The sequence below is a fragment of the Bufo gargarizans genome, chromosome 5 (genome assembly GCF_014858855.1).
Source record: "Bufo gargarizans isolate SCDJY-AF-19 chromosome 5, ASM1485885v1, whole genome shotgun sequence".
NCBI classification, from domain to species: Eukaryota; Metazoa; Chordata; class Amphibia; order Anura; family Bufonidae; genus Bufo; species Bufo gargarizans.
In genome coordinates this window covers 481363832-481387252 of record NC_058084.1, presented here as the reverse complement: position 1 = coordinate 481387252, position 23421 = coordinate 481363832, and the positions used below count along the sequence as shown (strand labels likewise).

The 23421-nt window shown below is 46.3% G+C and overlaps 3 protein-coding genes across 3 annotated transcripts in view; 1 reads left to right on the top strand and 2 right to left on the bottom strand.

Moving 5' to 3' along the window:
- The window catches only part of LOC122939172 (gastrula zinc finger protein XlCGF26.1-like), a 1061774-nt gene that overhangs the window by 748697 nt on the left and 289656 nt on the right, over positions 1–23421 (top strand). The gene's annotated exons all lie outside the window — the stretch shown is intronic.
- LOC122938183 (zinc finger protein 585A-like) overlaps positions 9350–23421 on the bottom strand; it is a 60008-nt gene continuing 45936 nt past the window's right edge. The window contains exon 9 of the mRNA XM_044293544.1: positions 9350–11389. Coding sequence (XP_044149479.1) covers positions 10365–11389 — 1025 coding nt within the window. The 3' untranslated portion in view covers positions 9350–10364. The remainder of the gene's footprint in view (positions 11390–23421) is intronic.
- LOC122938185 (gastrula zinc finger protein XlCGF66.1-like) lies at positions 13827–21949 on the bottom strand. The gene is made up of 7 exons (XM_044293546.1): positions 21833–21949; positions 20284–20407; positions 18762–18866; positions 18555–18678; positions 18411–18475; positions 14162–14306; positions 13827–13849 (listed from the first exon to the last, which is right to left on the bottom strand). The coding sequence occupies exons 2-7, from the start codon at positions 20359–20361 to the stop codon at positions 13827–13829; spliced, it is 540 nt and encodes a 179-aa protein (XP_044149481.1). The 5' UTR covers positions 20362–20407; positions 21833–21949.

The following is a 23421-nucleotide window of genomic DNA, read 5'->3' as shown; positions in this document are numbered from 1 at the left end:
GGGGTGTTTCTGCAAACTAGAGAATTTGGGCAATAAATATAGCATTTTGTTTGGCTGTTAACACCTTGCTTTGGTACTGGAAAAAATGGAAAATTTTATCACCATTTGCCATTAACTCTTTCGGAACACCTAAAGGGTTAACGACGTTTGTAAAATCAGAATACCTTGAGGGGTGCAGTTTCTAAAATGGGGTCATTTTTGGGTGGTTTCTATTATGTAAGCCTCACAAACCTCACTTCAGACCTGAACTGGTTCCTAAAAAGTGGGTTTTTGAAAATTTCTGAAAAATTTCAAGATTTGCTTCTAAACTTCTAAGCCTTGTAACATCCACCAAAAATAAAATATAATTCCCAAATTGATCCAAACATGACGTGGACATATGGGGAATGTAAATTAATAACTATTTTGGGAGGTATTACTATGTATTATAGAAGTAGAGAAATTGACACTTGGAAATTTGCAATTTTTTGGGTAAATTTTTTAATAAATAAAAAAAAATAAAAAAAAATTTATATCATTTTACCAGTTTCATGAAGTACAATATGTGACGAAAAAACAATCTCAGAATGGCCTGGATAAGTCAAAGCATTTTAAGGTTATCAGCACTTAAAGTGACACTGGTCAGATTTGCTCTGTAGCCCTAATGGAGGCCTACTGAGGAACCAAGTCCAACTGATATCTCTCTACTGGACAAGGCAGTAGATGTCTGGTTGTGTAGAGTGGAAGCAGCAACAGTTTGGAACATGATGGACAAGGGAGGACATGTGGGGGGAGTAGAAGTGGCAACAGCACAGTATGGAACCTGATGGACAAGACTGGAGATCCACAGCTGTGTAGGGGTAGTTGTAGCGGCAGCAGCAGTACAGTGTGGAACATGGACTGCTGTGACTGAGATGATGAGAGCTGTGACCTGTTACTACAGGCTGGACGGCTGGTGCTGACAGTGCTGCTGCTACCTCCACTACAGCCACCCACATTCTCACTGGTGACTGACATGGTGCGGGTGCTTCCTCTTACATTACCACATCCACTGAACTCTGTCTTTCTTTTTAAGAACGGAGGCACCATTGCACCTTTACTGGTTATTCCAACCACAAGGCCCACAACTAACTGCCAGACGTTAGAGGAGATCTCCTGCCTGTACAAGTCATTCCTTCCTCATCCATTGGCCAGAGCTCTATTTCGGGACTCTTTCGCATGCCAGAAAACTTCCCCGGGCCTAGAGGACCCAATTCATATTTAATCTGGGTTGTATTAACCATCTGCCAATCTACGGCCTATCGCCCACCCAAAACCTCAGTCTCAACTACTTTCTGGACCCAGGAGCCGGATGTGGCCGTACGGCGCTGAGATGCCTATAGGTCCAGTGCTCTCCTAATTCAGCTAACCCTTTCCTCTGGTGCCAGGTGAATGAGTAGGACTTAACTGGTGGATTGGGGACTATAGATGAGATGGCACCTTTCCTCCACTCTGGGAACGCCGCCTCTTCGCTTCTCTCTGCAGTCTGCACCGCTCTTCTGTGTGGCTACTAGCTGTTTTACCTGGGAGCGGAATGAAGCCGCGGTTGCTGCACTGTTCGGAGGGCGGTCAGGTGTAGGAGCCTTGGTGGCGGCCATTGTAGCTGTGTCGGCAGAAAACATCCACTACCTGCTGCTGTGTGATCTGCTCTACCACTGCAAGTCCTGCCGCTGAGTCATCTTTCCGACCTGCTGCTTGGGGCCCACATGACTGCCCAAACCGGGCACACACTGCGTCTGAGCACCAGGAGTTGCATAAGGTACATTTTCCGGAAAAAGGGGAGAGGTGAAGGGGCAGTGGACTATTTTTGATGAGCATGGATATTTATCTCAAGTGGAGATGTCACTACCAGAGCTTAGAGACGTTCTCACAGCTCTGTGTCTCCACCCCTGTGATGATGTCAGTTTGGAGGTGTTCTCACTGTTCTGTTTCTCCACCCCTGTGATGAGGTCTTTACTCCCAGCTGTCTCTCCTGCGTTTGATTTCCCTGCCTTTAAATCACCCCTCCTCCTATTGCAGGGCGTGGATTATATTTCTCTTTTCAGTTGTAGCTCTGCCTTGAGTATCTTCACTTCTTAAGCTACTAGTTCTCTGGACCTGTGTTCTGCTGCTGCAAGCACTCCGGATATTGCCAGCGGCCCTTGGATCCGTCTTCTCTGCGGCTGCAGCGCCATCAGCTAAGTGTGCAGACTTTGTTGTGTACCTGGTGATTTCCTGACTGGATCTGAGGTGGCCACGGTTCCCTCCATATTCTGAGCAGGGCATCGGTGGCCGTGCCCCTTCCACTATTGTAGGGGTTACAGGGCTCATCAGTCTAAGGTACGCGGGCATGCCTCGTTCCACAATTTGGATCTGGGCATGTGCTTTAGCAGCATAGGGAGAGTGTTGAGGGTCTGACAGGGGTCACCCTTTCTCTTCCCTAGTTTGGGTCCGGTCAGTAGCTCTTCTTACTGTGTATGCTCTGGTTACCCTTAAACAGCCGTGACAGGAGAAGCCAGAGCCACCCTTTGCCTTCTTTGAAACGATCCACAGTTTAACGAGTCCGGACACCATTTTTGTTTCTTTCTTCTCTTCATACTGAGCAGAAGAATGTCTGCACCTTTTACAGCTGACTGATTGCAAGAACCGAAGACTAAGTTGGTTGTTTTGTCAAAAAGCCGTCTACTCTGCTTGGTTTCATACGGTTGATCGGAAGGGGGCACAGAGGGCATTACTACTATGGAAGGGGGCACAGAGGGCATTACTAGTATGGAGGGGGGCACAGAGGGCATTACTAGTATGGAGGGGGGCACAGGATTTTATTACTATAGAGGGGGGTGCAGAGGGCATTACTAATGTGAAAGGATACAGAGTCAAAGGGCATTATTACTGTGAAGGGGCACAGTGGGCATTATTACTGTGAAGGGGCACAGTGGGCATTATTACTGTGAAGGGGCACAGTCGGCATTATTACTATGAAGGGGGCACAGTGGGCATTATTACTATGAAGGGGGCACAGTGGGCATTATTACTATGAAGGGGGCACAATGGGGATTACTACTATGAAGGGGGCACAATGAGGATTATTACTGTGAAGGAGACACAGAGGGCATAACTACTGTGAGGGGGCACACATCTGTACAAACCTATTGCGAAGGTTGTACAATGAGAGCAATACTACTGTAACGGGGTACAATTATTTCAAAGTATTGGGGGGTGAGAGGGGGCCGAGAAAAGATCCGCCCCGATTGCCAAACACCCTAGGCACGCCACTGATAAAACTCCTCCATTTCCTAGGTCTCTCCATCTCCAAATGTTCAATCAGCAATAAATGTTTCAGATGTTCTATGACATCATGCTGGAAGGCGTCACAGGCTGCAACGAAAATTATAAAAAAGGCATAGTGTGGTGACCAGACTGATCGAGTGGGACACAACAGGCAAACACTTCTCCACAGAGTCCTCTCCACTTCCTTTAAACCATTAAGTCGTGGGATAAAGGGTATAATTATTCCTCAGATTTCCCTTACCATTTGCTGCAAATGAGTCCAAAGGGTCTGGGAATGTTCCCAACTTAATAACCCAGGTAGTAAACCCAAGACTGGAGTAGTTAAAAGGGTTTTTCCCCACGCCTCCACAACGGCACTTACCTGGAGGTTGGCCCACCTTCTTAGGGACAGGAAACAATTAGCGAGATCAGCCAATAAAGGGCCCCCTCCCTCTTACCTCTCCAGTTGTTTCCGGTCCCTCAGAAGGTCGGGATCATGGATCAGCAGCTCGCGTGGCCTTTTTGTAAGTATTCCCGGTTCTGCCGGAGGGCCGTCGCGGGATGTTGCTTGTTCCATCCCTCCCTCCTCTCGGTTTAAATCCGGCGGACGCTGGTGACCCCGGGCTCCTTTCTTTCGTGTCCTGGATCCGGGCAGCAGGGGGCGTTGCCTGGCCTAGAGTGACGCTCCCATGTGACTCCTCCGTGCGCCGTGCTGATTGGACAGTATTACGTCAGCACGGCGGCACGCACAGGGGCGGGGCTATGACGTACCCGGAACCAGGAAGTTCAAATGCAGAGCGGGCTGCCGGCGTCTCCGGCAGCCTTTAGTGCTCTGTCTTCGGCAGCATGTCCCTGCGATCTGGATCCGAGGCCACTGAAAAATCCACATATGCTCCCAGGCCCTCAAGCCCGGTAAGCCTCCTCCCTATTTCTATTACCTTGTTTTAAGGGACACTCAGGTGTAATCTCCTTGTCTCCCCCCTACACTTCTCTTTAATGGTGGTTTTTCTTGAGAGGTATTTTCCCTCAGTTTTCTTACTATGGCACTTAATTTGTGTTTCATAGGGGAGAGACGTCTCAAAGAAGGAACCGTCTAGCAAAAAGAAATGTCCTATCTGCAAGAAAGCGCTTTCTAGTTCTCACAAGAAGTCCCTATGCCAAAAGTGCTGTGATAAAGTGGTTTCAGATGAATCCCCCTTCACTTATTGAGAGTCTCAGAACCATTATTAAAGAGGAAGTCGGGGCTGCAGTAGAAGCAAAAATGACTACTGTTCCACCAAAACCCTCTACATCAAGCTCTCCCATTATTGAGCAAGATTCGGACAGGGACGAAGGGGAAGTCACTGCCGACTCAGACTCATCTATCTCTGGCGACGTCTATAGAAAGCCTCTCTGTTCTATTGAAGAAACAGATTCGCTACTAAAAACCACCCGGGCTACAATTAATTTAGAGGAACCTAAGGAACCGCTTTCAGTACAGGACCAGCTGTTCGCAGGGTTGGCGGACAAGAAAAATAGTGTCTTTCCGGTTTATAGCAGTATTAAGACCTTAATCCTTAATGAATGGAAAGATCCCGAGAAATGACAGGCAGCATCAAGGGTTTTTAAAAGAAAATATCCCTTTGCGGAAGAGGATTCAGCTACCTGGGATAAGACCCCTAGGGTGGACGCATCCGTAGCAAGAATCTTCCTATTTAAGGGCTTCCTATTTAACCCCAAAAAGTCTTCCCGGACAGCTACTTCCCAATGACGCCAGAAGAGCGGTAGGAGGAAGGATAATGCATTTTTATACAGCTTGGGTAAGAATTCAGGCCTCCCCTTGGGTACTGGGTGTCATAAAAGATGGCTACTGTCTGGAATTAACCAGCATACCCCCAGACCGTTACATGAAAAACTCCAGACTCAGGGGAAAAAATCAGGAGGCAATGGACCAGCAAATTTTGCTTCTCCTGGAGAAAAGTGCCATTATTCCGGTACCGGTCGGGGAACAGAAGAAAGGGTTCTACTCTCCCATATTTCTGGTAGAAAAAAAAAAAAAAACGGCACCTTCAGGGCTATAATAAATCTAAAGACCCTAAACAGATACGTGATTTACAAAAAATTCTAAATGGAAACAGTAAGGTCAGTGATCAATCTTTCACAAGAAAATTGCTATATGGTGACAGTAGACCTGGCAGATGCCTATTATCACATCCCAATCCAGAAGGAAGACCAGAAGTTTCTGAGAATAGCGGTTTAGTTCCAGGGTTTTCTCCGTCATTATCAATTTCAAGTTCTTCCATTTGGCCTCAGCTCGGCCCCAAGATTGTTTACGAAAGTTATGGCGGAAGTAGCAAAATTCTTTAACCTAGCAGGAATTTCCTTCATACCTTACCTAGACGACTTTTTAATCACAGCCCCGTCAGAAAGTCTTCTTCAGTGCCACCTTCAATCAATTCTTTTTACCCTTGCCGACCTGGGTTGGATGATAAATCACCAGAAGTCCTGTCTTCTCCCTTCACAGGAAAAAATCTTTTTGGGTGTTCTGCTAAATTCACGCCTTATGATCTCTTTTCTGCCAGAACAGAAACGAAGCAATCTAATTTCCTGTATCAGGAGTTTCCGAAGACAAAGAATAGCCTCCTTCAGGGAGATAATGGCAATATTGGGTCTCATGACGTCAACAATCTCATGCGTAAAGTGGGCTCAGCACCACTCAAGGCCTCTCCAAGCCTTCCTGTTAGAGAATTGGGACAAAAAGCAATCATCTCTGAACAAGAAGATAAAAATCCCATCCTATCTAAAAGATGGCCTTAACCTGGTGGACGAAGCTGTCAAACTTATCCCGAGGGTTAGAGTGGAGACAGACGGACTTATTAGTCATCACCACCGACGCCAGTCAACAGGGCTGGGGGGCCCACATGAATGGGGAAATGACACAAGGGTTCTGGGAGACAAAGCTACAACAAGCTTCATCGAACATGAGGGAGCTAAGTGCTGTCTGGGAAGCCATAATAAAATTTTCCCCTTATATCCATCTTAAAAACTTGAAAATCCTATCGGACAATTCTACCACGGTAGCTTACCTAAACAGGCAAGGGGGAACGAGAAGCTGCTCCCTTTCCCTAGTCGCAAGCAAGATTCTAGTCTGGGCCGAGAAAAACCTAAACTCTCTATCAGCAGCCCATGTAAGAGGGAGAGAAAATCAATTGGCGGACTTTCTAAGCAGGGATTGACTACTGCCGGGGGAATGGAGCCTGAACCCGCAGACCTTTGCCCAGATTTGTGCCAGATGGGGCACTCCAAAAATCGATTTATTTGCGACAAGGAGAAACAGACAAGTCGCGAGCTTCTTTTCCCTATCCCCTCTAGACCGACCCCTTGCGGTGGATGCCCTGTCATCTCCTTGGCCTCGGGATCTTCTTTATGCATTCCCACCCTTTCCTCTAATACCCAAGGTTATTTCCAAGATTCTGGAAGAAAAGCTCAGGTTCTCCTGATCACTCCCTTCTGGCCCAGGAGAACATGGTTCTCTACTCTGAAAAGCCTAGCGGGGGAAGAATACTGGTTGCTACCTCCCCGACCAGATCTGCTTCTTCAGGGACCAGCAATGCATCCCAGGGTCAGCCAGCTTCGCTTGACGGCCTGGAAACTGAAAGAAGCATCCTAAGAGGGAAAGGGTTCTCAGAGTCAGTAATCTCCACACTGTTGCAGAGTAGGAAACCTGTAACGTCTAAAATCTATTTAAGGACCTGGGAAACCTTTCTGCGTTCAGGGAACAACAAGTGGAATCCCTCCTGCGAGCCAGAGGTGACCCTGATCTTAGACTTCCTTCAATCAGGGCTTGATAAAGGTCTATCTGTAAGTACCATTCGAGTCCAAGTAGCAGCCTTGAGTGCCTTTCTAAATATCAAACTTGCAGATTTGAGTGTTGTCAAAAGATTCCTTAAAGGAGCTAGTAGAATTCGCCCTAAGCTTAGGTCTTCTGTCCCTCCTTGGGACTTGAACCTGGTCCTCTCCAGGCTTATGCATCCACCCTTTGAACCCCTCGGGGAAATTTCCTTGAGGATATTAACTCTCAAAACAGTTTTTCTTTTAGCAATCACCACTGCAAGAAGGATAGGAGAAATCCAGGCTCTCTCTATTTTGCCTCTATATCTCATGATCTTAGATGACAGGATTATACTGAAGCATGCTCCAGAATTTCTTCCGAAGGTAGTATCCAGGTTTCACTGTCAACAAGAAATCACTCTCCCCTCCTTTTGTTCCCAGGCGACGTCTGATAAGGAAAAATTATTTCATAATTTGGATGTTAGAAGGTGCATACTCCAGTATTTGAGTGCAATGGAAGGTTTTAGGAAGTCGAACCAGTTACTATTACAATACCTGGGACTTCACAGATGGATAAAGACATGCATTACGTTAGCCTACGAAACCGAGAGGGTCGTTCCACCTCCTTCACTGAAAGCCCACTTCACCAGAGCATTGTCAGCATCCTGGGCCGAAGGTGCCTCAGCTTCATTGGAAGAGATCTGTCGAGCAGCGACATGGTCCAACCTGTGTACTTTCTTTAAGCCTTACAAGCTGGACGTTTCCACTAATAGAGACTTGTCCTTTGGCCGCAAAGTCTTATCTGCGGTAGTCCCACCCTAAGTTAGGTATCCTATGTTATTCCTCCAGGTAAGTGCCGTTGTGGAGGCGTGGGGAAAACACATAAATTACTCTTACCGGTAATTGGATTTTCCTTTAGCCTCCACAACGGCACGGGATTCCCACCCGAAATTGGGTCCAATAAGTAGATTGTTCTACTTATGTTTTGCTTTATACTCTTGAAGACTTAGGAGTAGTTACCCCTTATTTTTTCTTGAGCACACTATGAAGTTTGGTAGTGCTTCTATTTTTGAGTGAGTTTATCGCTGTTGTTTTTTGTTTGTACCTCATTAAATTTCTCCTTATTTTCATGCCTATTCTGAGTCCTAGGTTATTAACTGGAGAGGTAAGAGGGAGGGGGCCCTTTATTGGCTGATCTCGCTAATTGTTTCCTGTCCCTAAGAAGGCGGGCCAACCTCCAGGTAAGTGCCGTTGTGGAGGCTAAAGGAAAATCCAATTACTGGTAAGAGTAATTTATGTCTTTCTGACATTTTGTTAACTGATGACCTATCCTCTGAAATATTTCCAATATGTATATTATATAATTCATTGACGATCACGGTTACCGGTTTCCCTTACGTCATGGCAAATAGTCACATGACACAAGGGGATACAGTCTCCGCCGCGGCCAGTGTCGGCTGTGGAAATGTCAAACCAGATGAGCCCAGCCGGACATTGCAGGCTTAGAAAAGAAGGAGCGGAGAACCAGCGCCAGGAAGCAGGTAAGTAATCTTCCCGTTGCAGATCCAGTAAAGTGGGGGAGTTTGCCAAAACCCCTCATTCTTGCACAACCCCTTTAAGCTCTACAATTATAACAGCAGTACCTACACTTCTGAATACACTGATATTTTCTTTTAATTCCTGCTTCAATATATATGCAATATTTTTATAACAAAGAGTCTTCTCGCTATAAATGATAGCAAGAAAAAATATGGAAATTCATGGCATATTTTACAGGAAGGAGCCAACAAACGAACCAAACCAATTACCCCCAAAAAGATGAGAAAACGCACATATAAAATATATGTAATTTATTGAGACATAATCAAATGACAAAATTAGAATAACATAAGGCACAAGGGTAGAGGAGGGTGGGGGCCCCATGTGACAGGGTCAAAAACAACCTCCCTCACAAAAACCCAACTGACAGGGAGAGAAGGGTCACAGCCCTGGGTGTAAAACCGCATAGATATGGGGGAACTGTATATCACTCTTAGGCCGAATGCCCACGGCCGTGAGTGGACCGTGGAACCGCGGCCTGGATTCCTGCTGAAAGCAGGAGCGCACGGCGTCATTGGTTGCTATGACGCCGTGCGCTCCCTGCTGCCGCCACAGTACAGTAATACACTGGTATAGATCATACCAGTGTATTACTATATTGCGGCGGCAGCAGGGAGCGCACGGCGTCATAGCAACCAATGACGCCGTGCGCTCCTGCTCTCAGCAGGAATCCAGGCCGCGGTTCCACGGTCCACTCACGGCCGTGAAACACGGCCGTGTGCATTCGGCCTTAAGCAGAACAATCCATTTAGTCTCCAGTTGCAGGAGGCGCTTCTTGATATCCCCTCCACGGCAGCCCAGAGAGACCCTATCAATACCCATGCATTGTAACCCACGAGGGTCCCCCCTGTGATGGTTCCTAAAATGCAGGGCTATAGGTTGAAACTGGGTCAGCTCGTCATGTGCAGTAGTGGCTGCCTGGTGGATTTTGCTTGCATGTTCGAATACCCCAACACGCAGCTCCCTGGTGGTCATCCCAACATACAGGAGCTTGCAAGGGCAAGTGATCAAATATATCACACACACAGTCCTGCATGTGATATGTTGCACGATTTGATACTCGCGTCTGCCCTTAGAGTCCCTAAATGTGGAGGACCGAACCATGCATCTACATGCCTGACAGTTGTTGCACGGGTAGGAGCCCCATTTTGGCCCCTTACTTCCAAATATGTACGATGGCGAAGGGGATACATAGTGACTACTGGTGAGCAAGTCACCAAGATTTTTTGAACGTCGCCATGTCACCTGGGGATATTCTCGAAGTGTCGCCCGTAGGCCATTATCTGAGAGCAGTATAGGCCAGTGTCTAGTGAGTATTTCACATATTTTTCGCCACTGCATGTTAAAAGGGGTAATAAATCTACAACTGGCATTGTCAATCTTTGGTCAGGAGAGAGTCCCTATTTGCAGACTTGGCCCGTGTGTAGCCCCTCTTGATATCAACCTGGTTATAGGCCCTATTGCGAAACCTCCTAGACAATTCTCCAAACTGCATCTCAAATTTCTTGTCACTGGAGCAGACACGTCGAAGACGCAAAAATTGCCCCACCGGAATGGCCCCGTCTGTGGATAGTGTGCAGATTTGGTTCGTTTGTTGGCTCGGTATAGTATACTAGACCCCAGTGTTATCTATACATACAATGTGAGTTAGTTTTTCTTATGGGTTGGTCTAAATATTTTACAGGAAGGATTCAGAATTGGTTGTTCACTGTGTGAATTCTATGATGTTGAACAAGAGATGATTTTTGAGTAAAACATTTGCCAAATTCTGAACACGAAAACGGCTTCTCTCCTGTATAAATTCTCTGATGTCTCTCAAGACTTGATTTCTCAGTAAAAGATTTTCTATATTCTGAACATGAATACGGCTTGTCTCCTGTGTGAATGCTCTGGTGGCGAATTAGAGAGGATTTCTGAGTAAAACTTTTTCCACATTCTGAACATGAAAACGGCTTCTCTCCTGTGTGAATTCTATGATGGCTTGCAAGAAATGATTTATGAGTAAAACATTTGCCACATTCTGAACATGAATACAGCTTCTCCAATGTATGAATTTGCCGATGTCTCTCAAGACTTGATTTCTCAGTAAAAGATTTTCTACATTCTGAACATGAATACGGCTTGTCCCCTGTGTGAATGCTCTGGTGGCTCTGAAGTTGAAATTTCCGAGTAAAAGATTTACCACATTCTGAACATGAAAACGGCTTCTCTCCTGTGTGAATTCTATGATGGCTCTCAAGACTTGATTTATCAGTAAAAGATTTCCTACATTCTGAACATGAAAACGGCTTCTCTCCTGTGTGAATTCTGTAATGGTTATCAAGATGTGATTTTCTATTAAAACATTTTCCACATTCTGAACATGAAAACGGCTTCTCTGCTGTGTGACTTCTTTGATGTAGAAGAAGAGCTGACTTTCTAGTAAAGGATTTCGCACATTCTGAACAAAAAAACGGCTTCTCTCCTGTGTGAATTCTATGATGGCTCTCAAGACTTGATTTATCAGTAAAAGATTTCCTACATTCTGAACATGAAAACGGCTTGTCCCCTGTGTGAATTCTATAATGGTTTTCAAGATGTGATTTTCTATTAAAACATTTTCCACATTCTGAACATGAAAACGGCTTCTCTCCTGTGTGAATTCGCTGATGGGTTTCAAGATTTCTTTTATTCGTAAAAGCTTTTCCACATTCTGAACATGAAAACGGCTTCTCCCCTGTGTGATTAATTTGATGTTGAAGAAGGCCTGATTTCCAAGTAAAACATTTGCCACATTCTGAGCATGAATACGGCTTTCTCTGAGCTCTTTGGGTTCCAGAAAATCTTCTGCGAGTTTCATTCTGAGTAAGAGTATGTGATGAATTAGAAGATTGGACTTGTTTTAAAGGATGAGATGATAGATTTTTGCTGTGAAGGTCTGAGGGTACATCTGGGATAATGGCACGCTCTTCATATATATCTGATATGACACATGGATCATCTGCATTATAATATGTAGATATGAGATGTTTCTCCAAGCGCCCAGTACAGTCATCTACCAAGAACAAAAAAAAATTTAAATTATTTTAGAAAATTATTGAAGGCAGCTATCAAAATTCATAACTGACAAGAGAGGCTAGAGAGGGCTGTCCAATTGTGTCATGTCACCCCACACCTAAAAGCAGAATGACCCTAAGTACATAGAAGGGTCAGGCAAGAAGAACAGAGCTGTTACAAAAGGCAAGAGCCAGGCAATCATATGCACAGGTTTCTCACATCCTGGAAATGAATCATCTAACACAAGGATGCTCAATCTGCGGCCTTCCAGCTGTTGCAAGGCTACAACTCCCAGCATGCCCTAATAGCTGTAGGCTGTCCAGGCATGCTGGGAGTTGTAGTTTTACAACAGTTGGAGGGCCGCAAGTTGGGCATCCGTGATCAAACAGAATACTGCGAAAAAGATTCTTTGCCCGGCGTCAGGAGGAGGAGGAGACGCTGCCCCCGTCCATGAACAGCATACAACAATTGATGGCAATGTTACAGCAGAAGGAATGAGAAGGGGCCAAGTCCATAACCAATACTGATGCTGTGATGTGGGACCAGTTTTGGTAATATCTCAGAAATCAACCATGGCAAAAGAAACCGGTGTGAGAAACCGATAGTTACATTGCCTTAAGAGAGGACACAGGTTCATCAACTTTAATCTATTTTGATCAACTCAAGTGAGAACCTGAACGGACTATACACCAGTTGTTGAAGGCAGAAATAATCTTAGGAAAAAAGAAGCAAGCCAACTGAAAAATTAATAACTGACTCTAGCATTATAACAATAAGTCATTGTATGCAACAGAGGTGTCAGGAGGGCCAGGAAACCTACCCCCTATTAGAGGTATGGCAGCACAATTCTCACAATTTTTCAGATGAAGCCAGAAGGTTCCTGGGGCCTATATGGACGACACCTGTGGACACCTTGCACATTCGTAATTTGGACACCAGAATCCAGTGCAGTCCAGAGTGTATGTGACATGAGTCCTGTGAAATGCTGCACAGAGGGACACCAGGACACGTCCAGGAGATTCATGGAAGAGACCTGTCACCATGATACTACTGAGCACGTCCTGGAGAGTCACAGTGCAGACCTGAGGGAGTCGTTACCACCTTAGTGTAATGGGCTAGGATCAGCAGGAACACTCCTACTGCTTCCTCTTCTCCTGTCTACTAGTATGTTTGGGGCAGTTGCTATGTATTATACAGTAGCTGATCTCTTGCTCAGCCGACCTCTCTTCTGTAGCTCACCTTGTTTGGAGAGGAGCTCCTGACTGGTTAGCCTCGCTGTAAATATTCCTAGTTTCTGCAGGGGCTGCTGGTTATAGTGTAAGCTCTGTGCTTTCGAATCCAGTAATCCTTTTATTTTCTAGTATCTCTCCTAGTTTTCTTCATCCGTGTAGTTTTGCTTTTATGGTTGGTCTAGTCTTTACCTCTGATTCTTGTAGTCTGTGTATGTGGTTGGGGGGAGGGGATGTTCCATGTTTCAGTCTGTCCTGCTTTGATTCTAGTTCAGCTCTGCTTAGTTTGGGTTGGGTCTTAGTGTCCTCTTGTTGTCTGTTTTAGGGGCAATTCACACATCCGCAATACACCCGGCCCGCACTCCCATAGAACATGTCCTTTTCTTGTCCGCAGCTGCGGACCGGAAGTTCAGAGCCCTGCTCCGGAAATGCAGCTGCGGAGAGCACATAGTGTGCTCTCGGCATCCATTCCGTCCACATAAAGAATGAACGGGTCTGCACCCGTTCGGCAGAATTGCGGAACGGGTGCAGATACATTCATACGGACGTGTGAATGGACCCTTAGAGATTAGGATTTTTTATAGGAATGTCTTGGACAGTGAGGGTCAGTGATGTCTGGTATTTGGGTCAGCATGTAAGGACAGATCTAGGGAAAGTTTTAGGGAAAGATCCAGTCAGTGCCACATATTGTCTGTTCAATCATCCGTTCACCATATAACCACCATCATCCATCTGTTCCATTGTCTGATTACCATCCTCATCCTGGTCCAGTCATCTACTGATGAGTTCCTATCTCCTGGATTTCTTCTTACCTGCTAGTGCTGTGATATGTGCTTTGCATTACACAGTTTGGCACTACTGTGGGTATCTAAGTACTGGAGGACACTGTTAGGACCTGGGGAAGGCACCTGCTATAGGGGGAAGTCCAATTCAGGGTCATTATGGTTACAGACTCATCTCTGCTTCATTTAGTGGTCACTACTCACCTGGGCTCTTATCTGTAGGAATGTCCTCCTTACACTGGTCATCGCCCCTCACATCTGTCTCTGTAGGGATCTCCTCCTTGTATTCCTCATCGCCCCTCACATCTGTCTCTGTAGGGATCTCCTCCTTGTATTCCTCATCGCCCCTCACATCTGTCTCTGTAGGGATCTCCTCCTTGTATTCCTCATCGCCCCTCACATCTGTCTCTGTAGGGATCTCCTCCTTGTATTCCTCATCGCCCCTCACATCTGTCTCTGTAGGAATCTCCTCCTTGTATTCCTCATCGCCCCTCACATCTGTCTCTGTAGGGATCTCCTCCTTGTATTCCTCATCGCCCCTCACATCTGTCTCTGTAGCATTATTATTGTTGTTCAGATCTTCATCCTGATTCAAAATGTGTGAAACAAATATTGTGAATTACAGGACAGTCGGACAAGTTGAGTGGAATGTTTTAGATGCCGACAAAAGATCATTAAAAGAGTTATCCAACTTTAAACTTGTGTAATAGACCCCTTCAGAGAGGCGGACCCCCGGTGGAGTTCATACTTCCTTGGTCCCTGCCTCTGTGTTCTGGCTTCATTGCTCCACTGTCGACTCTGCAGGTGCTGTGTCTGTGGAAATCAACACACTGTTGACCGGGGGGTATGGTGGAGATAGTTGGGGGCAGGTGCTCCCCTGCCCTGTCAACTGGATGTTGATTCTCAGAGACCCGGGATCTGCAGAGGTGCCCATGTATCGATGGAGCTGGAACCCACCAGCAGGGATCAGTCAAGTATGAATCCAGCCACTCTGAAGGGGTCTGTTAAATAATTAGGCTGGATAACCTCTGTAAAGGGATTATCCCACAAATTAAGAAGTAGGAATTCTACCAGCGACTGGTTTCTCTGGAGGCCTACATGACAGCACCACATGGAGATTGCCCTTCTAGTCTTCTGCAGGGACAGGAACACAGAGAGGTTACAAGGCTCCTCTCACCATCTCCCTCCAGTGTTTTCTGAAATACTACACCAGGATGGATGCAACTAAATATGTATTTACTCATTACCAATGACACCATATGGAGCGATACCAGATAAGCATGTGGTTGGGGGAGAAGGGAGTCTGGGTCAAATCTCTCTAGGGATAAATCCCGATTGTATTAGATGTCCAGTCTGTAATAAAGCTTGCCCGAGGCGCTGTTCTGCAGATCTGATCAGTAGATGCCTCTGCTCTTTCTGCCCATGGAACTAAAATGTCACTGGTGTGATTGGCTTTAATTCCATCTGGACCAGGAACTCTTTGCGAATTACAGAATTATTGGATTGCAGTCTTCAGCCAGCTCGCCAAGGTGGTCTCTGACACCTTCTTCCCCTTGTTCCTTCCTGAGAACTGTATGAACAAATTTGGATCTGATCTCCAGGATCTCAAGGGCATCAAAATATTTCCTATTGATCTTTTGACATCTAAGATGGGGAATCACCGTTGTGAGGGGATGCATTGAAAAGATGGAAAAAACATCTCTTGGTTAAGGTGAAAAGCTGAGGAAATTTTAGGGAGAAAGGTCGGATAAACTTTTAGGATGATCTTATTGAAATGAGGTAAGACTCACTGATGCAAAGGGTCTGTAATTTCCCTACCCTATAGCCAAGGTAATGGCATCTGGGAAAACTGTTTTAAGGGACAAGAATCTCAAACAGAACTCCTCAAGAGTATTGCAGAGACCAAAGAAGTTAGGTCCCAAAGAGGAATGGACTGTTTTAGGGCCGGTCTGATCCAGGATGTAGCCTTAATGAACATTTTGATCCATCTATAGTCTGCAAGGGAAAGGTCCAGAAAACAACCCAGGGCGGAGATCTGTACCTTTAGGCTTCTGGGTCTAATGCCATTATCATATCCTGTAAGACTTCGGTGTGTGTGTGTGGGACACACACACACACACACACACACCACACCAAGCATAGGAGGGACAGGGGTGAGGGAATAAAGCCTGGAAACTAGGGAAAGAGCAGGACACCTCCGAGAGCAACCCTAATCAAAGTCCTGACTATCCAACAGACTGTTCACCTGCCTGAACAGCCTGCCGCTAATGTAAAAGTAGCCTGAAAAGGGACTGAACATTCAGATCCGGACCAGGAGCAAAATCTCTTTCAAATCTCCCTGTAAACTGGTGAGGTAACTTCCTTGGGACTCTGCTGTAAGGTAGACATTACTCTGTTTGACAATCCCTGAATTTTGAGGATTTCCCTCTCAGCGTTCAAGCTTTCAGAATTTCTGTATCTAGACATTTTGATACAGAAGAGGGCCCTGGAGAAGAACAATTTTTTATCTTAGATAAAGAGGTTCTGGGTCTTCCAGAAATAAATACTTCAGGATCGAGAACCAGCTGTGCTTTGGACAGAATTAAGTAATTTGAATGACACTGGTTGCTTTTAACCATATATTCTTCAGGACGGCCGGGATAAAAGGAAAAGGAGGAAAGGAGCATGCTAGGCCAATATTCTATTCCTGAGCACCTCACCCCTTTTTGCTGGTATCCATAGGGACTTACATTCCAAAGAATCCCTCATTACAGGTTTTCTGTGAAAGTCCACGAAAGTAAAGCCCGTCTTCTCACTCTGGGAAGAAGAATTGTTTGGTTGAGGCTGTAAGAATCAATTTCTGGAGAGAACAGACGTGAAACTGGCTCCAAAGAACTGCGGAGATGCAGAAGGTCATTAACCCCAAGATGTTCATAGCCTCCTTTAATAAGCAGTGGCTCTTTGTCCAGAAGACTGATATTTTCCCCTGTATCCTCTCATATTTGAGAATCAGCAGAAATGAGTGTTTTTTAAAGAAAATTCTTCCTGGTGTCTGGAGAGAAAATCTGGATTCTGCCATCAAGAGAAAATAGTCCAAACTATGATATTTCTTTCTCTGAGGAAGGCCAGGATCTTTACTACCAGGTTTTTGAAAAGTCATTGGGCAGAGGGCTCCGAGTGCCGCTTCTGGCACCCGTGCCATAGGTTTGCCACCACTGATCTAGGCTGTTCTGACTTTTAGGAAATGTTGGGCGCAGTGGTTATGTTAGCGCAGGTAGCGTTAATAAGCTCCGGACAGCCCAGACAGACTACCAGTAGAGAGCATCGTGTGATCTACTGACAAGAATGAGCAGTTCCCATAGTTTTGTTGTCCACCACCTAGACACAGGTGGCCCCTTAATTACACCCCTGTCTCTGCCCCGACCTTTTCCAGACATTCAGCAGAAGGAAATCTGACATCATGGCGCCCATTATTGGTCCTGCCATTGATAGTCAACTACCGCAATCTTCGTTTGCATGGATGTCCTGATTGGGAAACCTGGACTACTACAGACTAGAACCGTATTGTCTTTAGGTACCATTCTAGGCCCTCTTTGGACTCCAGTATGGAGGTCTCCTGGCGAGCGCTTCAATCCTTTGCTATGGAGCGACATACTGCCCTAACTGCTAATGTGATGATCGTGGGAGCCATCACATACGACAGTCGGTGACCACTAGTAGTGGTACGAGGGGCACTAACAGCTCAGCGATATGTGCAGGACATCCTGCCGCCACAAGAATTCTTCTCAGCACTTTTCAGCTGAATATGATCGCCTGCGCACAGCGAGGCTTCTCCAGGAAGGTCTCCTCCTATTTTATTACCTATAAAGCATTTATGGGAACAGCTGAAATCCGAACTTTAGCAACCTATGAGTGTGCAGGATCTACAGGAGCATCTGTAACATCTGTGGGCAAATGTACCCTAGGATACCATACCAAAAATGTATGTCTCCTTGCCGTATCGCACCTTGTATCGCACCTTGAATCCGAGCTAGAGGCCGTATGTCACCTTGTATCCAGGCTAGAGGCCGTACCTCACCTTGTATCCTCACCTTGTATACAACACTTGAAGTGCAGAAATGCAAATACCGCTGCTCTCCAGTAAAAATATTCATCCTTTTTAGCTTCTTTACTCGCTCCTCTGCAGCTCTGGTCTCTTCATTTTCTGTGGGTGGGCAGCAGCTCATCCTATGTGACCATCAAGCACCTGCATCTCCCAGGAGTGCGCTGCAGCCAGCTCTTCCTAAGCCCCCCCCCCCCCCTTTTAATTATCATGACAACCACAAATGACCCGACAACAGTCGTCGTCTGAGTCTAATGGCTGCAGGTCTCACAAAGGCTGGACCTAGAGATTAGACGGCGGCTCACAGCCAATAACCTTGTACACATGCATCCTCAGCACGGCTGGACATGCTGCAGGTGGTTTCCGTGGGGGAGATCGGCTTCTACCAGACGCGTCCGGACTCGTTCCTCTCGGAGACATAAACCTATTGGTTCCTTATTCCCACCAGTGGTCTCCATAGCCAGAGACTTGTAGGAAGAAGCAGAGAACATGGAGCGTCTGTGGTCGGCTGTAATCCCACCATCTCCAGCTCATTACACCAGTATAAACCTAGAATAGTACTGGATAAAACAAGGCGTCCTCCTACAGAGGAGGGGACATCTCCATTACCTGACCATCCTGTGGAAGGAGAGGACGCGGACATCTCTCTGGTGTTGTCCTCTGACTGGATCTCTCTGCAGGAGACACAGAGACTGGACTCAGACTTTACAGACAGAGAATTCCAGGACAATTGTATTTAGTTCTGTCCGTTACCTGGAGATGTGAGGGGCTGGTCCTCCTCCATCTTGACCTCCTTGTACAGACCCTTGTGTCCTTCTAAATAATCCCACTCCTCAATGGAGAAATAGACAGCGACATCCTGACACCTTAGAGGAACCTGACAACACAATGACACCGTCATCACCCAGACCCCTCCAGTGCTGTGACTGTATAATGTCCCAGCATTCCCGGCGGTGTCACCTCTCCAGTCAGCAGCTCCATCATCTTGTGGACGACTTCTAGGATCTTCTCATTGTTCTTCTCATGTATCAGATTACTAGACGTCTTCTTCACCGTGGAGTAATCCTGGTCATTGAAGACATAATAATAAATGTCACCATGTACATTCCAGAGTCCATCACTTCTACAGCCATGTCCACCTGTAATTACCATAGATAATGATGTAATGTGACATCATCAGAACCTCTCACCTCTCCAGTCACATCCCCTGTAATTACCATAGATAATGGTGTAATGTGACATCATCAGAACCTCTCACCTCTCCGGTCACATCCCCTGTAATTACCATAGATAATGGTGTAATGTGACATCATCAGAACCTCTCACCTCTCCAGTCACATCCCCTGTAATTACCATAGATAATGATGTAATGTGACATCATCAGAACCTCTCACCTCTCCGGTCACATCCCCTGTAATTACCATAGATAACAATGTAATGTGACATCATCAGAACCTCTCACCTCTCCAGTCACATCCCCTGTAATTACCATAGATAATGGTGTAATGTGACATCATCAGAACCTCTCACCTCTCCAGTCACATCCCCTGTAATTACCATAGATAACGGTGTAATGTGACATCATCAGAACCTCTCACCTCTTCAGTCACATCCCCTGTAATTACCATAAATAATGGTGTAATGTGACATCATCAGAACCTCTCACCTCTCCAGTCACATCCCCTGTAATTACCATAGATAACTGTGTAATGTGACATCATCAGAACCTCTCACCTCTCCAGTCACATCCTCTGTAATTACCATAGATAATGGTGTAATGTGACATCATCAGATCCTCTCACCTCTCCAGTCACATCCCCTGTAATTACCATAGATAATGGTGTAATGTGACATCATCAGAACCTCTCACCTCTCCGGTCACATCCCCTGTAATTACCATAGATAATGATGTAATGTGACATCATCAGAACCTCTCACCTCTCCAGTCACATCCCCTGTAATTACCATAGATAAGGGTGTAATGTGACATCATCAGAACCTCTCACCTCTCCGGTCACATCCCCTGTAATTACCATAGATAATGGTGTAATGTGACATCATCAGAACCTCTCACCTCTCCAGTCACATCCCCTGTAATTACCATAGATAACGATGTAATGTGACATCATCAGAACCTCTCACCTCTCCAGTCACATCCCCTGTAATTACCATAGATAATGGTGTAATGTGACATCATCAGAACCTCTCACCTCTCCAGTCACATCCCCTGTAATCACCATAGATAATGGTGTAATGTGACATCATCAGAACCTCTCACCTCTCCGGTCACATCCCCTGTAATTACCATAGATAATGATGTAATGTGACATCATCAGAACCTCTCACCTCTCCAGTCACATCCCCTGTAATTACCATAGATAATGGTGTAATGTGACATCATCAGAACCTCTCACCTCTCCAGTCACATCCCCTGTAATTACCATAGATAACGGTGTAATGTGACATCATCAGAACCTCTCACCTCTCCAGTAAGCAGGAGGAGGATCTCCAGGGTAAGATCTAATATCCTCTCCGCCATCTTGTCCCCGTCTCCGTCCATTATCTGGTACTGATGATGTCATCGGACAATCCTAGATCACAGGAACCTGAATGGAAGAAGAGGAGTCAATGTAGAATCCGCATGAAATCCCACAGAAATGCTTATAATGACCGGAGATGATGAGGGACATTTGGGAGAAATCAGAGGAGATGAGGTCTTCTCTCTATTGTCTGGACTGATGACTGGAAGATCTCGTCAGGGCAGTTCCTCCATGTTTGAGGTCACAGCAGTGTAAAGTATGGTGCCCCCTGACACTGGCCGCAGTGGTGATACCAGTAATGTAAACCATCATGGCCACAGTGGTCATGTGACACTTATACTGGAATCACTGCTGGGATACATCCTCATAACATGGACGTCTATGGGAGATGACGACCACTGCTGGAGACACTGGTGGACGCCTCCCAGGTCCCTCTCCGGCAGAGACTTCAGTGTCCCCGACGTCAGGAGAGCAGCACATGCGCAGGATGTCAGTGCGGCCTGTGACTGACAGAATACACTGCACCACTGAAGCGTCAACTGCCCCAATACACTGCACTACTGAAGCATCAACTGCCCCAATACACTGCACTACTGAAGCGTCAACTGCCACAATACACTGCACTACTGAAGCATCAACTGCCCCAATACACTGCACTACTGAAGCGTCAACTGCCCCAATACACTGCACTACTGAAGCGTCAACTGCCCCAATACACTGCACTACTGAAGCGTCAACTGCCCCAATACACTGCACTACTGAAGCGTCAACTGCCACAATACACTGCACTACTGAAGCGTCAACTGCCGCAATACACTGCACCACTGAAGCATCAACTGCCGCAATACACTGCACCACTGAAGCATCAACTGCCAGAATACACTGCACTACTGAAGCGTCAACTGCCAGAATACACTGCACTACTGAAGCGTCAACTGCCACAATACACTGCACTACTGAAGCGTCAACTGCCCCAATACACTGCACCACTGAAGCATCAACTGCCAGAATACACTGCACTACTGAAGCGTCAACTGCCCCAATACACTGCACCACTGAAGCGTAAACTGCCACAATACACTGCACTGCTGAGGCGTCAACTGCCCCAATACACTGCACTACTGAAGCATCAACTGCAACAATACACTGCACTACTGAAGCGTCAACTGCAACAATACACTGCACTACTGAAGCGTCAACTGCCACAGACATCATACACTGCACTACTGAAGCGTCAACTGCCACAATACACTGCACTACTGAAGCGTCAACTGCAACAATACACTGCACTACTGAAGCGTCAACTGCCACAATACACTGCACTACTGAAGCATCAACTGCCACAATACACTGCACTACTGAAGCATCAAATGCCACAATACACTGCACTACTGAAGCGTCAACTGCCACAATACACTGCACTACTGAAGCACCAGCTGTGACAGACATCACACACTGCACTACTGCCTGCGGCCCCCGGCTCCCCGGTACCTGCTCCTCATGCCGGGGCTCTCCCTCCCGCTGTCCGGACATCAGAGCCTCTTTACAGGACGTTTCCAGCAGAACTTCCTCTTTCCCTCAGGTTCCTGGAGGTTTCCTCTCCCAGCATGCTTTGCGGTGTGACGTCACAGGGCTGGCCCCGCCCGGCACACTGGTCAGTCAGCACTAGCCCCGCCCCCTACACCTCCGGCGGCCATGTTAGTACACCCAGGCATGGCTCCTGCTCCTCTCCTCACATCACCGAGGGCCACAGGCGCTTCCCTCACCATCTCCAGAGCCCCAAACACTGGGAGCGGCCAGCACAGCCGTATCTAAGCCTCTCATGTGAGATACAGCCTGCTGAGCCTGGATCACAGCTTCTCCTGTGTGATACTGTCTGCTGAGCTGTGTATCTAATCCTGTCCTGTGTGATACTGCCTGCTGAGCTGTGTATCTAATCCTATCCTGTGATACTGTCTGCTGAGCTGTGTATCTAATCCTATCCTGTGTGATACTGCCTGCTGAGCTGTGTATCTAATCCTATCCTGTGTGATACAGTCTGCTGAGCTGTGTATCTAATCCTGTCCTGTGTGATACTGTCTGCTGAGCTGTGTATCTAATCCTATCCTGTGTGATACTGTCTGCTGAGCTGTATATCTAATCCTTACTTTATCCTGTGTGATACTGTCTGCTGAGCTGTGTATCTAATCCTATCCTGTGTGATACTGCTGCTGAGCTGTGTATCTAATCCTATCCTGTGTGATACTGTCTGCTGAGCTGTGTATCTAATCCTATCCTGTGTGATACTGCTCTGCTGAGCTGTGTATCTAATCCTGTCCTGTGTGATACTGTCTGCTGAGCTGTGTATCTAATCCTATCCTGTGTGATACTGCCTGCTGAGCTGTGTATCTAATCCTATCCTGTGATACTGTCTGCTGAGCTGTGTATCTAATCCTCTCCTGTGTGATACTGTCTGCTGAGCTGTGTATCTAATCCTCTCCTGTGTGATACTGTCTGCTGAGCTGTGTATCTAATCCTCTCCTGTGTGATACTGTCTGCTGAGCTGTGTATCTAATCCTCTCCTGTGTGATACTGTCCTGCTGAGCTGTGTATCTAATCCTATCCTGTGTGATACTGTCTGCTGAGCTGTGTATCTAATCCTCTCCTGTGTGATACTGTCTGCTGAGCTGTGTACCTAATCCTATCCTGTGTGATACTGTCTGCTGAGCTGTGTATCTAATCCTCTTCTGTGTGATACTGTCTGCTGAGCTGTGTATCCTAATCCTATTCCTGTGTGATACCTGTCTGCTGAGCTGTGTATCTAATCCTATCCTGTGTGATACTGTCTGCTGAGCTGTGTATCTAATCCTGTCCTGTGTGATACTGTCTGCTGAGCTGTGTATCTAATCCTATCCTGTGTGATACTGTCTGCTGAGCTGTATTCTAATCCTACTGTGTGATACTGTCTGCTGAGCTGTGTATCTAATCCTATCCTGTGTGATACTGTCTGCTGAGCTGTGTATCTAATCCTATCCTGTGTGATACTGTCTGCTGAGCTGTGTATCTAATCCTATCCTGTGTGATACTGTCTGCTGAGCTGT